General features: G+C 38.9%; 1 protein-coding gene across 4 annotated transcripts in view; it reads left to right on the forward strand.

Annotated features, from left to right (window-relative positions):
* The window catches only part of lnx1 (ligand of numb-protein X 1), a 68,528-nt gene that overhangs the window by 32,583 nt on the left and 16,846 nt on the right, over nt 1-19,099 (forward strand). For 2 of the 4 annotated variants that reach the window (XM_066677675.1, XM_066677677.1), the window contains 4 exons: nt 7,334-7,587; nt 10,033-10,188; nt 16,254-16,462; nt 18,002-18,403. In XM_066677675.1, coding sequence (XP_066533772.1) covers nt 7,334-7,587; nt 10,033-10,188; nt 16,254-16,462; nt 18,002-18,403 — 1,021 coding nt within the window. The remainder of the gene's footprint in view (nt 1-7,333; nt 7,588-10,032; nt 10,189-16,253; nt 16,463-18,001; nt 18,404-19,099) is intronic. The other 2 variants (XM_066677676.1, XM_066677678.1) reach the window with 1 other exon arrangement.

Raw genomic sequence — 19,099 nt, forward strand, 5'->3', positions numbered from 1 at the left:
TTTGGCTACTCGCGGCCATGCTGGTGTGGTTTAGCCGTGTGAGCAGTGTTGGGAGTGCATGCTGACTCGGCCAGACAGGTAAAGATCATGATGTCGGCTGATTGTGAAGAGTGGTAGACATTGCTGAAAGGTTCAGACATCAGCTTGCTTCTTTATCTCTAAGCGGGAAAGCCGATTTTAATTAACAACAGCCTAAGCTCCTTAATGAAAGAACAGATGAGACCATTGTGCCTGTCTGCCCCTCTCTCTCTTGCGTTTTCCCTGGACCTCCTTCTGGTGTTATGTGTCAAATAACATGTTTTAGAGCCGTAATTGCCTTATTACGTGCAATGAGATTGCTATTAGTGTGCAGCTGTCGTGTGCAGACTGTTGTGCACTATGTAAGATAATTGTACAGTAATTTTGCTTTATGAATGTAAATGCTAAATGCAGTAGTGTTGACTGTTCTGGAACCTTATGGTATGAGTATTTTTTTATTATTATTCTGGGCACTTTCTATTTCCCCAGTGCACCAGTAGCTGCAGTGATTTCTACAGATATTTTATATATATATATATTTTTTTAAATAGTGAAATTGCACTATTCTGAGAACTAATCATAACATTTCCTGGCAAAATTATAACTGACACAGCCAGGATATAAGGCTTAACGTGTAATTACACCCTCAGTTTAAACACAATTTTCTACATTGTCCAAATAAATTAATAATTCTGTTAGTGTTCAATGACAGGTCCCATTCTGCTCTCCATTACCTAAGCCTGATGACACCCTCCAATGCCATGCTCATAAATATGAGAAGCATACAAGCCTAGTGCACGAGGTTAATTCCATACAAATCGACCCTCCTATTTTGCCAAGTTGTAATAGATGCGGAGTTAACTGTGGGTGGCAGGTACACTAAGTAACCCGATGGCGGAGGAGGGGGGGGAGAAAGAAAAAAAAACATGTATCTCCAAAAACATAACTTAAAAATTGAAAAACCGCTTAGCTTTCATTGTTAACACATTTTGAGTGATACTGGACTTTATTTATTTGTCTGTACATCATGACATATAATCATAATTTAAATGACAGTAATAGTACACTGTATACTGGTTAAAAGAGCTCTGTTAGCACTATTAGCATTAGTTTCCTTTGCATTCCATCAGCTATTTTCACTCCAAACATCTCCAGAGGGACCCATTAACCTGTACAGCCAGTCTGACACAGTGTGTTGCTCATTCAGAGACTATCAGGTTTCTGTACATTTATGTCATAACAGTCAGCAGTTTGGAATTTTTTTTTTTTTGTGGCCACAACTGATGCTGAATTTAATTTGATCCACCACATTTGGTCATGCTATGTAACTAAGCCATTTATTAGAATTTAAAAACCTGATTGTAGCTTTATATTCAAAGCGTATTCATAATCAATAACTATCTGAGATGGTTTCTTAATATAGCACTGTCACCCAAGAACAATGTGTAATGTCTATGTATAGAGATGCTCCCTGTCCTAGAAACACTGCACTGTGCAAAGTGTCAGCTTAAAACGTGCCCTCAATTTATCACACACAAAGCTCAGTGAAGCTCAGTCTCCTAAAAACACACCCATCGTAATTCTCATTACGCTGGTTTCAAAGTTTTAACTGGGATAAAGTGAGGAAAATTTTTTTAGAGGATTCAACTAAGTGTCCGAACAAGAGCGCTCTGTAAAACTGAAGTTTACAGAAGTGAATTAGTAGCAAAGGAAAAAGTCCTTTAACTTGCATACTCAAGTACATTTAAGCTTTTCCACAGTCACAGCTGTATTTTAGGCCAGGTGCATCAGTGGGAGGGAAAAAGAGAGACAAAAATATATTTTGTTGAGAGCACAGTTCTCAGTACTTATAGCTATAAAAACAAGATTTTATTAAAGTATTAAGCCTACTGTAGTTTTTTATTTTTTATTTTTTTATAATGTTTGTAACAATGCATGTTCATACTAATAAGTGAAAGCAGGGCTATTATACCTCCTGCCACATAGAAGCATATTACGGTCCTAGATTAAAATCAACCAAACCAAAACAATCATTACACTACATATTTTTTAAAGTGAATGCTATTCAGAAATGTAATCCCATTTTCCCTTCACACTATAACATTGTCCTGGGTCAAATACAGTCAAATAGCACAGCATTTACTTCTCTATGATATGTGAAATGGTGGAAAAAGGAAGTGATATATATTTCCAGCTACTAACTGTTTGTAAACATTATTCAAAGCTTAGTCTGTCCCACCCTTAAAGAGCCATGACTGGCTAATAAGACCAACACAGCCAGTTATGTTTAAGTAGATCTAACTTGATGGTTGAAAGCACATTTCACAAGTACATTTCTACCTAATGCCCCCTCCAGGGTGTATTCCCGCCTTGCGCCCACTGATTCCAGGTAGGCTCTGGACCCAACCCGACACTGAACTGGATAAGCGGTTACAGATAATGAATGAATGAATGAATTTCTACCTAACTTTAACAGGGGCTATATTCTTAAAGGGACAGAAACCTCTCAATAACTATTCATTACTTCGACTATGTGTGAATTCACTGAATAATTACTGGATTAGGAACACCTTATATCTACACTCACCGTCCATTTTATCAGCTCCACTGCCCATACAGGAGCACCTTGTAGTTCTACAACAACAGATTGTAGTCTACCTGTTTCTTTGTATACAGGCCCACCACTGCAGGTCTGTATTTTCCTTGTAGGTCTTTCCCAGAGCAGCAGTTACTGTGATGTATGTGGGTTATGTGTCTTGTGCTGGAACAAATGGATCAGACACAGTAGTGCTGCTGGAGTTTTTAAACCCATCTTTGTCACTGCTGGACTGAGAATAGTCAGCTAACAGCATCTTGTTGGCAGCATCCTGTCGCCACTGATGAAGAATCAGAGGATGTGCAACACAAACTGTGCATCAAAAGATGTACTGTCTCTGACTTTACCTATTCAAGGTGGACCAAAAAATTAAGAGTGTCTGACTGGATTGGGCAGTGAGTAAACACATTGCTCAAAAACTCTATGCGCACTGCTGTGCCTGATATATTTGTACCAGGGCGACACACAACAACCATGTCAGTGTCACTGCAGTGCAGACAATGATCCACCAGCAAAATCAAACTCTGTGATGGTCCTGATCATTGAACAGGAAACAGAATGAAAAGGAGGTTAACTAAATATTCAGAGAACCAGACAAACTACAATGGGTAATTGTAGAACTACAGAGTGCACCTGTATGGTTAGTGGAGCTGATAAAATGGACAATGAATGTAGATACAAGGTAGGTGTTTATAATCCAGTGATCATACAGTTACATGTTGGTATTTTCTGTAATATCTTTGTGAAATAGATGCATCCTTATGGCATAGGCAAAAATATTCCTTCTATTAGGTAATAATCTTTAAAATATATTTAATCTGATAGAATGTTCTGTAGTTTTTGTTTGAGGTGAATATTGCCTTTTTAAAAGCACAGTAATGTAACCAAAGGACATTCCTGTTTTGTATTCAGGCCTGTTATTCAGTGAACACACGTGAGCATTTGTTCTGGATATTGTGCTCTCTCTCTTCTCTCTGTTTATCTCTCTTTTATGTTTAAGACTGTCCTCCCATTTATTATTTTTTTATTCTCTCTATTTCATTTTCTCTACTCTCTCTCTCTCTCTCTCTCTATGACACGCACACACATACACACTTTGCACTGGTCCATGAAGGTGTAGCCTGCTGTGAAAAGTGAGACAGAATGGCGTTTGGTTTCAGACTCAGTCCCCTGAGCCGTGCTCAAAGTCTCTGAGGGCAATTCACTTTTGTCTGCAACAATCGAGTCATCCATCCATCCATATCTCTTTGTGTGACTGTGATGTGTGGCCCACACACCTGTGGCTGATTGGAGTTGGCACTGTGTTTGGATCTATATTCTACAGCAGGCAGGCTGTCGTGGTACATGAGCAAAACTGAGGGCTCTGGAAGAGCACTTGTATCTACTTTAATCTCTGTCAGTCTTTCAAACACTGCAGTTTGTCTGCTTTAGTTTCACAACTACAAAGCAGGTAACTCAAGATTTCCAGGTGGGGTATTGCATGGTGTTGTTCGAACAAGACTATGTGAATTTGCACATTTTGATTAGAAAAGTTAAGCTGTCCTTCATATCACATCCTTGTTTTTACACTCACTGTCCAACAGAATTGTTAAAAGCATATTTCAAAAAAATAATTGTTTTTTATTATTTCATTTTTTTTGTTGCTTGGTCAAGCCAGTAGTGTAGAATATCAGATAAGTACTTGGGGTGCATAGACACATACAATGATATATGACCGTGCTTATCCATGTAGTGCCTTAAACGCTAATAGCAGTACTTTAAAATCGATTATAAAGGAGACTGGAGGCAGTGCAGTGATGTCAGAAATGGTGTGATATATTCTTGCCTGCATGTAAACTCTCTGCAGAAGATCAGTCTCCTTTTTCTGGTAGCTCAGTAAACTGAGTTACGAAGTTGAGTCAAGAAAAATAAAAAGCATGAGACTAGGATTTTATTCTGTTACACGGGTGATAGCATTTGCTCTGCTGTGCCTGTGCAGTTTGTTGTGATTGTTCAAATTTATATGGTTTATTATTTCTGTCAAAAAGTGAACAACCAAGCCACATTTCTTGTGCAGGGAGATGTTGGAAATGGAAGTTCCACAGCGTTTACACTGAAGTTAATGAGAACTTTAAATCAGCAATAAATCATTTTACTACAAAAAATAGCTAATAATATTTCTGATAGTTTATTAATAACATTAGATTATTAATTATATTGTGCCTTGTGCTCATTGATTCTGAGTAGGCTCCAGACTCTGAACGGGGTAAAAAGGTTACAGAATATGACTGAATGAATTATTGTGCCCAGTTTTTCACAACAAGAATCTAAATTAAAGCACCCACAAGTCAAACTCATACATATACACACAGGGTTCAGAAGCAATTTGCTTGCATCAACACACTCATAACCATTAGTGTGTCTGTAGTAAACTTTGTGGCTTTGTCATTAGGTTCCTCTATAAACATTTAAAGATACTTTCACAGTTGTTGGGTTGTGTGAGTTTGGGAGTCTGTGTTTGTGTGCATCACTCAGGCAACGTGTTTGTGTGTGTGTGTGTGTGTGTGTGTGTGTGTGTGTGCCTTATAGGAATGATCATTTGTGTGATGGTAATAGAGCATAATTGGAAATATACTTAAATGCCAAGGCTGAATTAATATTCATTCTGTGTGCGTGTGTGTGTGCATGTGTGTGTGCGAGTGTGTGTGTGTGTTTGTGTGTTTGTGTGTGTGTGTGTACCTGTGTGTATTAGTATGTGTGTGAAACCTCTGATCTGTGGAGCGAATCCTGTTTATTCGCCTTCAGTTCCAATCTGAGTGTCTCTTGCGACAGTGCTTTCTAATTTGTCAGCTGCACGAGTCCTTTGTAAACACATGAACAAATGAGGGAGCTGAATGAACAGTGAATACACACAGTCTCATTACTGCCATTGGCAGCATGTGGCAGAATCAGATGATATTTTGGTTTTTATTTAATTTTGGTTTGTTTGTTCTGGCCATTATTTAGCATGCTACCCAGACAGCGAGCATATATCGGTTGACTGGCATAAAAAAAGGCTGGCACACCACTGACTGTAGCCCACTGCTGGTCCAACATCGGACCACTCAGATTACTGTCCTGTACAGTATATAACTCATTTATAATCTCCTCAAACAGATTTTAAACTCACAGAGACTTTTATTCTGGAAAACACACTAATACAAATATTACCAACAACTATAAGAGGTATAATAATGAGCATTCCTGATATAAGATTATTATACTGAAATGTTGACATTCTCCTGTATTAAAATTATATACAAATCTAATTTATAAAGAGTAACAAAAAGAACATAATGAATGAAAAATTATTAAATTAGACTTGTGAGTGGAAACATGCCAAAATGTGGCATTTTGTCTAAAATTCTATTTAATCACCGGTGGTCCGCCCCAAAAACGTTGTGCAAAATGCCAGTGGGCCAACGCTGTGCAAAACTTTGCCCTCACTGGACCAACCATGGTCCACCATCTCCTTGCTGTCAGGGTAGTTACCTCACTGTTTTGAAGTTATTGTTATAATTTCAACTAAAGCTAATTTGCTTCTCTTATTAGACCTCTTGTTGAATATGTTTACTTCTGTAATGTTAGTAAGAGATGGGAATGATCAAGATGTAATCACAGTTTAATAAAATATCTGCAAATTCCAGCTAGGGCATGCTTCTTTTTACAATGATGCAGAGCTAAAAGGCTAATTCTTCAAGCTAATACACTGTAAGCCCAGATAAGAATCAGATTTAGATTTAGTTTATATTTATCTGTAGAAGAATAGTGTACACAAAATCAAATTACATGATTTTTCCTCTTTACATGATACATACACCATATGTATTCATCACAAGAAATCATATTGCTTGCACACTTTTTAATTTGCACACAACACCGGTCACACTGGTTAAAACTCACTAAAAATACAACTTGCCTGATAACGTCTCTGGCCTGATGCACCAAAAGCAAGCTGAAAAATCAAAATGGCAGAGTTTCACATAAAAGTCACCAGTTTTCTGTTAAATTACTTTAAGTTTAAGCTTTAAAATGAATCAATTAATAACATACAATTTTTAGTTCAATAAACTTAAACCTGTTAATAGATTTAAATGTGTACTAATATACTTACATTTGATAGTAATGCAATAAAACTGTTTAGTTCAGTGTACATACATTATTTAAGTAGATATAAAATCCGGGCTTACAGTGTACCTCCCTTGTAAACATAGTTGCTGAAGTCAACCCAAGTTTTTCTTATGTCAGACTGCCCACATAACTGGAAAGAAAAGCTGATGAAAGAATGTTATGACTGAACAAATCTCCTGTTCCATGATGCTAGTATTGTGTTTAGCATCTGAATGTGACTCTTTGAAATGTAAACAATGTCTTTTAGATGGTTTTGCTGTACAGTGGTGGCTTTGGCAACCATGCAGGGAATGTATCAAATATTACCGCACAGTACAGTAACATATATTCTCATGCAGTTTTCTCAGTGCTAACCAAATCTTTATTCGTTTCCATATTTATCAGCAACTTTAAACTACATCATGGTTCTTTAACAAATTAAGTAAAGTTCTGCTTCCTATCTATTCTTGGTTAATTGACTACATTTACCAAAAGGTAAAATGGCAGAATTTTCCTACAAGTTATTTAGATGTTTTCAAAATATGTTAAGTTGCTTTTCTAAGCGGAGTGTGTGTGTGTATCTGTGTGCAGGTGTAAAGGAGCATCACACTATGGCCTGTCAACTGAGAGGAAGCGTCGCTCTCAAGAGGGCGACTGCACTGACAGCACTTCGGAGCTGGCTGTGGCAACTCTGTCCGGTGATAGCGCTGCGTCCAGCGCTGTGGCCCTGCTCTCTGATGAACCCGGCCTCGTTAACCCCGCCTATGAGCCCAGCATGGAGGACACCAGCCAATCAGGAAGCACCAGCAGTTTGGCAGCACGCTGCAACTCCAAGAAGAGTGAGTGTGAGTGAACAGACCAGCCATGTGTGTGTTTGGTTTCATGTGTGTCAGTGCAAATTCACTGTCTGTCAAACAGTAGCTTATTGGTTATCTGTAAATTTAATATCATCATCATCTCTTGTTAGTTTGCTGTCAATTAATATATTAACTTTTTAATGTCTTAGGACTATCCCCATTGCTTCAACTTAGAACTATTCTTAAACAATATCAGATGTATCAGGCAGAAATATTCTATTTTATGAAATAACATTGTGTCCTAGCATTAAATGGACACTAGGTAAAATTTGGTATTTTTGCCCCTGGCCTCCTCCTACAGTTGTGGAGTGTAAATCATATTTACAGCACTGTCCTGAAATCAAGTAGGGTGGGGTTTGTTTTCTACCCTCCTTCAGAAAGTACTAAAATACTTCAGGCTTCTGTTTGCGGGCAGCACCATTGTGAAAAATTCTCACTTCAGGAGCTTCTCTAGCATTTTGCATTAAATTCCTCTGAATGATTTGTTTACATCTTTAGGGTAATATATTTCAGAAATACTGGAAATTCTTTGAAATGATAGTAATAAAATGGAAAAAAGGAAGGCAGTGCTCCCAGACTTTTGACAAACAGTGTAGAGTATGTGCATGGGTTTGTGTTTGTATTTGCCCATCAGTGTACACTTATATAGGGAAGCATGCTGATGCAGCCCACCCAATCGCACACACTCCCACGCTGCCCTTGTTTTCTTTATCATTTGTGTAAAGTCATCCATTGTGACCCACATATATCATTTTCTGCTAAAATCAAACTCTCCTTCACTCCACCCTCCGGCCCGCAAGGATCTTCCTTCACCAGCGCTCACAAGATTTATCACAACTAAAGCAAGAGCTTCTGTCAGAGAGAGAGGGAGGGGGTTGAAAGAACAGAGGTGAACAGATGGGAGAAGGAGAGAGAGAGAGAGAGAGAGAGAGAGATGTAGATAGACAGAGGGAATAGACACTGAGCAAATTAAAGAGAGGGTGACAGGATATGAAAGAGAGAGAGAGAGAGAGGGAGAGAGAGAGAGAGAGAGAGAGAGAGAGAGAGAGAGAGAGAAAGAGGCAGATTGGCTTTATGAAAACTTCATTAGGCCTGTGTTCTCCTCTTGTTGACCTGTGTGTTAGGCTGGGTGTGTTGTGCTGTTTGCCTCCCCCCTGCAGTTTGGAACAGGAAATGGTGCTGCTGCAGCACTTTAGACTTTGAGGGGCAATACTGCATTGCACTGTGGTGTACTGAGCTGTCTGCCCCTGCCCTAGACTGGGCTTTTAGAGGTAGTGCTACTGTCAGAGCCCTACACATCATGCATCAGAGAGAGAGAAAGAGAGTGAGAGGGTAAAATAGTGGATAAAGCATCACTAGAAACTCTTCTCAGAAGTTATCATCCATTTTTATTAAGAAAATAAATATCATACAAAACATTTAGTCCACATCCACAACATTTTTTAAAAGAACATCTTGCAAATAATTGGCCCTAAAATGGATTCAGACGATTGAAAGGTATGAGTGCTGTTGTGTGTTGGCTTTACAGCAAGGAGGTAACAAGATTAAAACAGTTTTCTGTGTAATATCTTAGCTTATTCTGAATAAACAAATATCAAATGATGAAAGCTGCTACATCCCAAAAATGTAGATTAGTAGCAGTGTAGAACTGTTTCTCTGAAGCTATTCTCACTAATGTCTAATTAAACACATACACTCCCAAAAATCCAAACACATGGCCAGAGATACCCCTCGGTAATTGTAGTATTGATAATTATACATATACCATTCTTACATAAAAATATCACACACAAGCAGTGTGAAATATTAACATTCACGATTCACAGTAATATATCAGTGAATAGAAACGGGCTTAGATTGAGTCGCTTTGTTAGGAGTAATGCCAGAGTAGTTTTTTTTTTCACGTTAGAAATCATTTCCCCCTTTTATGTAGACCCGGGACCCTCTAGAGGGTTTATATTCCTTGCCTGGCCCTGGCAACTGGACAAGCTGAAGGAATCCGCTAGGGTCAATGATGCCTGGGTTTATTTGCTTCCACTCTTGCCAGTGCTACACTGACCGAAGAGGAAAAAGGAATGAGATGAGAAGATGTTTAAAATTTCAGTCCTGGTTCTGGTATCGGAATACCCTTCGATTTTACTTCATTCTGTATCAGATCAAAAAGAAATTAAATGATGTAGCCCCTCCACAGGGCAGACAGTGTCAGAACGAGTTGGTAGCAGAGCTGAGTCCAGTCTGTAGTAAAGTGATGAGCACTGATGACCTTGTCTGCTAGTGATATTTCCTGGCTTGTGATTGGCTGTTATTAGGTGGGCCATGTTTGTCTGCAGGCAGCTGATTGGCTACTCTGGGTTTACAGCTGGACAAGTCCAGGCATGTTCAGGCAGGCCCTTCTCTCACTGCCCTCTCTCTCTCCATCTCTGTCCCATACAGTCCGCAACTTTGACCGCTCTTCAGTGCGGAGCCGCTCTTTCCGGCGCTTGAACCGAGCGTTCAGCGTCCTCAGACGCACCAAGAGCGGCACAGCTGTAGCCAATGATGGCTCAGAGGAGAGGGACAACTTCAGAAATGCCAACATACCACAAGAGGGTGAGTGTGTGTGTGTGTGTGTGTGTGTGTGTGTGTGTGTGTGTGTGTGTGTGTGTGTGTGTGTGTATGTCTGTGAGTTTGTTTGTGTGTGTGTGTGTGTGTGTGTGTGTGTGTGTGTTTGTTTGTGTGTGTGTGTTCTGTATGTTTTATTTGTTTTAAGAAAAGTGTTCTAATTATGTAGGGGAGCAAGGGAAAAAGTCAGGGCTACAACATCAGGATCAACAAAATGCTCCTGACTTTGCAATGTTCACAGTAAAAAAACAACATGTTGTATTGTTTAAAACCAGGGGTAATACAAGTATAGTTAGGCTTACGATTATTGTTAGTCTAAGGAATTATGTGTGTGTGTTTGTGTGTGTGTGTTTTTTTTTTCCTTTTACACACACACACACACACACATATTTCCTTAGACTAACAATAATCGTAAGCCTAACTATACTTGTATTACCCCTGGTTTTAAACAATACAACATGTTGTTTTTTTTTAATATGCACACACACACCATGTGCACCCACCTAAAGCCAATATGTTACTCTATAGCCGTATGCAAGTTTGGGCCAAGATTTTCTGTTTATTTTTGAAGTTCTAAAAGACTCATGGTTAGGGTTTAATTGATTAGCGAGCACAGGGGTGACTTTGTTTTAGATTGTGCGGCAGTTTAATTAAAGTGTTTGTAACAGTATTTTTTTTTTATGTCAATTGAAATGATAGATTCAAAAGACAAAGACTGTGTGTGTGTGTGTGTGTGTGTGTGTGTGTGTGTGTGTGTGTGTGTGTGCGGGCGTGTGTGTGCTTGTGTGCGTGTCATTGAGTGTGTCACTGGGTGACAGCCTGGGTACAGCATAGCTACAGCATATGTTCCTTTAATAATGCAGATGGGACTGGCATAAGGCTCAGTCTGATCAGAAAGCGAGCAAGAGAGAGAAAGCCTAGATCTAGAATAGTTCACAGATAGTCTAGTGAAACTAGTGGATATACTGTGAATAGCTGGAATCATAATACTTGTGAAACTTAAGAAACACCTTTGGGCTTGGTTTCCAGTTCATTAGCCAGTGCTGAAAAGGTGGGGATGCATTTTTGATTCAGTATTACACACGCTTTTTTTAATTGCACCTATTATATTAAATCTGACACACAACATCATTAAATAAATGTAAATGAGTATTTGAGTGTATCTGAATTGGCATGTAATGTTCTCTTTCAAGAATTTGGAACTGTCCAGTGACACTACATTAGCTGTGCTTCACACATCTCGGGACGAAGCCATGGGCTGGAATTGGCAGTGACTACAGTCCTCCTTAAAATGCATTTTTGGTATTTTTTGAAAAAAGGAAGCCATAAATCCTAGTGGCTTCCTGGGGGTTATACAGCATATAAGTGCTTGGATGTAATTGCACAGTCTGTATTTTGAGGTATTCCCCATAAAAAGCAATGGTATCATGGCACAGGCACAGGAGTTTAACACAGGCATCCTTTAACACAGGCTAGGGTCAACAGGTAAGGTCTTTAAAAACATTAGGTTGAAAACACAGACCACATTACAGCTACCAGTGGACAACAATTATGAAAAGAATTACACATTTGGGACTCTGATAAGGCTTGCTAATAGAGTTCAAAGCTTAGAAGACACTCCTTATTAGTGACTAACCAGTCATATGTAAGCAGAACCTAACCATAAACATGTGTTTTATACATTTTTATAGGGAAGTCTGTCAATCCAGGCAAGGCCTCCTGACAGTTATTTCAGGTCTTACAACAGTGCACGTTTGTATCTTTGAATAGAGAGAGACCAAAATACTCAAACCTGAAAGTCACATTAATATTTCAAACCCATATTTTAAATCACTGATGCAAAGGGCTGGACCTTATCCATAAACAGACACCATGTTGTGAGTTCCAAGTTTTCACATTCATATTTTAACCAGTGATAGGTCTCCACATTTATAACATCTCAGACAGTATCCACTGTCAAACATAAGCTAGAAGAGTATGAAGGGCTTCTCAGCATTAGACTTTGTAGCAGTGGAAATGCACTCTAGGAGGTATTACACTAGCAGAAAACACACTAGACTTGGTTACACCACACTAGACTAGATTACACTAGACTTTATCACACTAGACTAGATTACACTAGAATTTATCACACTAGACTAGATTACACTAGAATTTATCACAGTAGACTACATTACACTAGCATAGACCACACTAGACTAGATTATACTAGAATTTATCAAACTAGACTAGATTACACTAGAATTTATCAAACTAGACTAGATTACACTAGCATAGACCACACTAGACTAGATTATACTAGAATTTATCAAACTAGACTAGATTACACTAGAATTGATCAAACTAGACTAGATTACACTAGAATTTATCACACTAGATTACACTAGAATTTTTCACATTAGACTATATTACACTAGAATTTATCACACGGGACTAGATTACACTAGCATAGACCACACTAGACTAGATTACACTAGAATTTATCACACTAGACTAGATCACACTAGAATTTATCACACTAGACTAGATTACACTAGAATTTATCACACTAGACTAGATTACACTAGCATAAACCACATTAAACTAGGTTACACTAGAATTTATCACGCTAGACTAGATTACACTAGCATAGAATACACTAGACTAGATTACACTAGAATTTATCACACTAGACTAGATTACATTAGCATAGTCCGCATTAGACTAGATTACACTAGCATTGACCACACTAGACTAGATTACACTAGCATAGACCACACTAGACTAGATTACACTAGAATTTATCACGCTAGACTAGATTACACTAGCATAGACCACACTAAACTAGGTTACACTAGAATTTATCACACTAGACTACATTACTTTAGCATAGTCCGCATTAGACTAGATTACACTAGCATAGACCACACTAGACTAGATTACACTAGCATAGACCACACTAGACTAGATTACACTAGAATTTATCACGCTAGACTAGATTACACTAGCATAGACCACACTAAACTAGGTTACACTAGAATTTATCACTTTAGCATAGTCCGCATTAGACTAGATTACACTAGCATAGACCACACTAGACTAGATTACACTAGAATTTATCACGCTAGACTAGATTACACTAGCATAGACCACACTAAACTAGGTTACACTAGAATTTATCACACTAGACTACATTACTTTAGCATAGTCCGCATTAGACTAGATTACACTAGCATAGACCACACTAGACTAGATTACACTAGCATAGACCACACTAGACTAGATTACACTAGAATTTATCACGCTAGACTAGATTACACTAGCATAGACCACACTAAACTAGGTTACACTAGAATTTATCACACTAGACTACATTACTTTAGCATAGTCCGCATTAGACTAGATTACACTAGCATAGACCACACTAGACTAGATTACACTAGCATAGACCACACTAGACTAGATTACACTAGCATAGACCACACTAGACTAGATTACACTAGCATAGACCACACTAAACTAGGTTACACTAGAATTTATCACACTAGACTAGATTACACTAGCATAGACCACATTATAGCCAAATCATTCAATATTCATTCATATAGCAGACTTTTTTTTACAACTGATGTAGTCACAAAGCAGCTTTATAAAATGCATAATATAGAAAAAGGATATCAAACTATACAAAACAGAGAGAGAGCAGTGAATATATTTGTGTTTGCGTGTGTGTGTGTGTGTGTGTGTCAGTCTTATCGTTCATTGCTGCTGCCTGGCTTCCTCGGCCCACTGACCCCCCCCCCCAGAGGCTTTATCTCTCTTTGCTGACCTGAGAAAGTGTGGGTCATCTTCAGAGTGAATCAAACAAGGGGAATGAAATGGAAAGAGGAAGATGGAGTGGGTCTGGGGAGAAAATAAGTGCTTGAAATATGGACTGATGAGAACATATAGGTTGAGTGTGTGTGTGTGTGTGTGTGTGTTACATAAAAGCCCCAGGTCGCTGGAGTAATGAGCTCTGCCTTCTTTCCCCCTGCAAGCGATCACAGGCGATGAAGAGAGAATATTGACTTTAGGACAGAGAAACTGCAGTGTGAGGAAATAGAGGGAGAGAGAATATCACAGAGAGAGTCTGCAAATACGAACACTGCAGGCCATAGACTGACTAACAAGTGTTCATCAAATACCATTACCCCATTGGAACTTTATGAAGGTCCAGGTGGTCCATTCAGCATTTAATCTGTGCCATTAAATGAACGTCAATTTAAAGTCAAGCCATCCTGTTAAGTAAATGCCTATTAGTATCAAAGCTATGCCCATGCTATGTAAACACAGGATAATGGTTGTACTTTTATACTGTTACAGACAAGTCAGCCAAATTGCTTGTAATATTGCAATTCAATTTTAAACCACATTTACACTGGCTTCTGTATTACTGGAACTGAATGCTTCTCTGCCTCTCCTAACCTATCCCTGCCATTAGCATCAAGAGCCAACAGGAAATCATTTAACTTGATTTGTTCAAACAGAACTAAATTTATATTATAGGAGACTTCCCATGTGTCCAATATCAATGCCATATATTTTCCCTCACCTGGACATAAGTCCACACAACATGATGAATACAAGCTGACATCTATAGACACTCATCTGGTGAATATGTCATCTGGTGAATTTTAAACTGAGTTTGAGAGTTGGGTTATTTTTTATAGTTTGGGCTGTCCTCTATAAAGCATGGAAGTCCTTGAATGTAAGTTCACCCTCTGTGTATTGGGACACTTCCAATTATCCTGGTCTGAACTATAACAGGGTCAGGGCACAAACACACAGAGCTAACACAGGCATCCATAAAGAAACACTAGCTACGTCAAACACTCAGACCACAGTTCTCCAGAAACACAAGGTTATAAACATCAGGAAACAAAGGGATAAATTAAACACATAAAATACTTAGCAAAGGTAAATTAACACAACAGGATTTAATTATAGAGAAACTAGGATGATATCTAAACCAGATACAGCTGCAAACAATGATGAGTGGACAGACCTAGAAGGTACTAGAACAGAGAATGGGCAATCACAATGTTCTAGAACACAGCATGGGCTGGCAAAAGGTTCTAGATTACAGACTGTGCAATCACAAGATTTCAGAACATGGAATGGGCAATCAGAAGGTTCCTGAACAGAAACTGGGCAGTCAAAATTTTCTAGAACAGAAACTTTAAGGTGTCTAGAACAAAGACAGCATTGTCCCACCTAGACTAGGATTAGGGTCGGAAGGCTCTGAAAATGAGTGTTTTTTAAGAAGAATCTAGAACCGAGAGGGAGAGTCAGGAGACTCTAGAACAGATAGGGTGTTTGTAAGGATGTAGAACAGAAGGTTCTAGAAGAGAGACATATGAGCCAATACAAAGCGTTTCTAGAAAGGAGACGGCACAGTAGAAGAATGTCAAGGTAGAGCAGGTTCTAGAACAAGACTAAAGCAGACTGTGAGGTTCAGCACTTTATGAAACAGTACGAGAGCAGCTCAGTGACCGTCTGATTTCATGATATTTTCACTGTGTAGTTTATTACAGCTTTGTTGATTGAATATGCGCACAGACAGTCTGGGGAATGAGCCTGACTGAGATATGTAGCAATTGCCTTTTGTCTGAAACAGGAATCTACACCCTGAAATATAGGTCCATAAATCTGCAATTGCTTTACACTATAGATATATATTTACAAAGCAGCTGTTAATGAACATTTCTAATCTGACTCTCTGGCCCGGTTGGGAGATGAACGAGAAACAGCTTCATTTCCTCTGTGAATATAAGTAAACAGAATGCTTGACTGCGCAGCTTGCCAAGATTGGTTTCACTGTGCATCTGTTCACAACTAATTCTGCAATCTCTCATTTCAGCTTTTATGCTTCTGTCTTTCTGCTGTTATCTTTTCTTTCATACACTCTTCCTCATAGCGGACTCCTTGACAGCTTTCTCAGCTCTTCCCCCTGTCTTTCTTTTTTTTCCTGGAAATGTTCGGTTTCTGTAAACAAGAAACCTGAATGCTGTCTCGCTTTCTCCATGTGTCTGCAGTGTTTGCTCTGCCTCAGCTCCATCACCTCATCCCAGATGGTGAGGTCACCACCGTCAAGATCACCAGGGCTGACCCCTGCGAGCCGCTGGCCATCAGCATCGTCGGGGGCAACGAGACGCCCCTAGTGCGCATCCTCATCCAGGACATCTACAGAGAGGGAGTCATTGCCCGGGATGGAAGACTGTTGCCTGGAGACATGATTCTCAAGGTGTGTGTGTGTGTGTGTGTGTGTGTGTGTGTGTGAGAGTGAGAGAGAGAGAGAGGGTGGGGGGGGGTGTTATGGAGAGAGGCCTGATATTACATCATTGTACAGTAGGTGTGAATATGAGCTTGGAATACATATGGAGTCATGTGCTCGCCATCTGTTTGGCAGTGTGTTGGGGGCTGGGCTGTGAGAAAAGCTCTTGATTTGTGATTTCTGTTTTACGTTCCCAGTGACTGATCTACTTTTTGCAAAGTACAATGTCTTTATTCCCATAACACAACAAAACCGCTTATTCGACTCTATGAACATGTTTTCTTTTGTTCATGTTACTTCATGTTCAAGCAGATCAGTGGTTCCCAAACTTTTCTTGCAGTGCCCTTGCCTTTTGTAGTAGCCCTTGTACTTTCAGACTCCAGTAGAATTTATTTTAAATATAGTGCTGTCAAAATTAAAGTGTTAACACACATGGGAATTTAACATGTTAATTTTTTACCAAATTTGGCCACCTTTGGCCTCACATAATACAGTTTTTTTTCTAAATCTAGTGACATATTAGTGGTTTTATAGCTCTCACACGCTCACGTAAACATACACACACACTCCTGTTTCCATGGTTGAGACATGAGCTGCATTGTAGCATTTATCCTCTCTATTAAATCTTCTGTGCCTAACGCTAAAGCTCTCCCTGAAACTCTTGCTCAGCCAATTAAGAGATTTTAATTCAAAAATCATCAAAACTACACTGAGATATTATAATAAAGGGTTCCTCAAGCCAGTTTTTTCATTCATATCGCTCTACATTTACCTCCCTCCCAAAAATACAAGGAAGTAGGAGTATTTTAACATTATTTTTGTTATTAAATATTTTAATAAATAGCCACTGCTAATATGAATACAATTCTATTGTACTGATCATTAATTCTTTATTTTGCATTTATATATTATTAAAATCTGCAAATGGTGAGATTATTTAGTTAATTTAATTGATCGACAGCCTTAATTTTAAACATTGGAATTCGCATAAACACAAACAGAAAATACATTCACAAGTTATTACAAATTATTACATACATTATACATTTTATTAATTTGCTTTACCCCTCTGCAATAAAACTGCTCACCCAGTTTGTTTGTTTGTTTTTAAGACATACTTCACTGCAGAAATATTTATCACTGCAGTCATCATGCAGTCTCAGCAGTAATTAAATGTGCATATGTAGGTTCTTTCAGGGCAAAGGTGTGTTCACACTAATGACAGATGGGACAGGTTTAGGTCATTTACAAACCTGAATGTGAATCATCAGAGCATAACTATCTGACCACTGTAAAATACAGTTGAGTAGTTCAGCTTTTAACGTGAACTTAGCCTCTACCCTTGTATTTTCCTTTCCCTCCCCTTACTTCATTCGCTTCATTTTTCATCTCATTCTCTCTTTTACTCCTTTTCTCTTTCACTGTCTATGCCTAGGTTGTGGCTACTCTGTCTCTACCTTATCAACATAGTATCTCTCTTATTCTGTGTCTCATTCTCTCTCTCTCCAGGTGAATGGTATTGATATCACTAACGTCCCTCACTGCTATGCCTTGGCTGCTCTTAAGCAGCCCTGCACTCTGCTGAGACTGACCGTTCTCCGTGAGCAGCGTCACCGCTACCGCTCGCATCACCATCACCATGTCCCTGGGTCTGGAGAGATGTACCCGGGTCATGGCACCACCGTTCGAGACGACAGCCTGCACGTGGTGCTGGTGAAGGGGGCGCCGGACGAGCAGCTGGGGATCAAGCTGGTGCGCCGTCCAGACGAGCACGGTGTCTTCATCTTCCATTTGCTGGAGGGTGGCCTGGCAGCTCGTGACGGACGACTGCGCGTGGACGACCGTGTGCTGGCCATTAACGGACATGATCTGAGATATGGAGCCCCTGAACATGCTGCACTGCTCATACAGGTTGGTGAGAGATGTCAGATGTCATTGATGAGATAAGAGAGAGAGATATATGCATGTATTATACAGTTTCATCTTGTTAGTGTACAGGTATAACGTGCAGCTATGCAAAAATTCTGTTAGCCATCCTGCTGTTCTCACTGGTCAGTCAAGAGCAGCTAAAGTGTACATAAGTATGTGTTATCTTAGATCTCTAGCTATGCAAAGCTCTAGAATAATCAAAATTCTGATTCTTTTCCAGTAAAATGACACAACCCTCCTGGCCAGTTACATCATGTGAGGCGCCATGTGTGAGTTTGGCAAAGATATGCAGATTAGTAATGTCCAAATCATGAAGTAATGTATTCTCCTAGTCAGAGACTTTTAACCTTTTCGTTCCCTTTCTGACTTCTTAAAGTGAAATGAATTGTAAAGTATTATGAATCTATAAACTGTAATAGATACCATATTATAATAAGACTACACTTAAAAAATGTTATAAATGGTTAAAAATCTATTTATTAATAGTTATTACTTATGTTGTTAATCCTATAATCGTCATTAATGAATCGTTATAATACATAGATAGAAAGGGCAATGGTGATGTTATTTGCCAAATAGTGAACCCTTTAAGGTGTTTACAGCCAAATAAATAACCATATAACTAATAGTTTTAAAAACCATTTTTAAACCTTTATATTTCTAGTCTTATTTTAAAAT

Source organism: Hoplias malabaricus, chromosome 7 (genome assembly GCF_029633855.1).
Source record: "Hoplias malabaricus isolate fHopMal1 chromosome 7, fHopMal1.hap1, whole genome shotgun sequence".
Taxonomy (NCBI): Eukaryota; Metazoa; Chordata; class Actinopteri; order Characiformes; family Erythrinidae; genus Hoplias; species Hoplias malabaricus.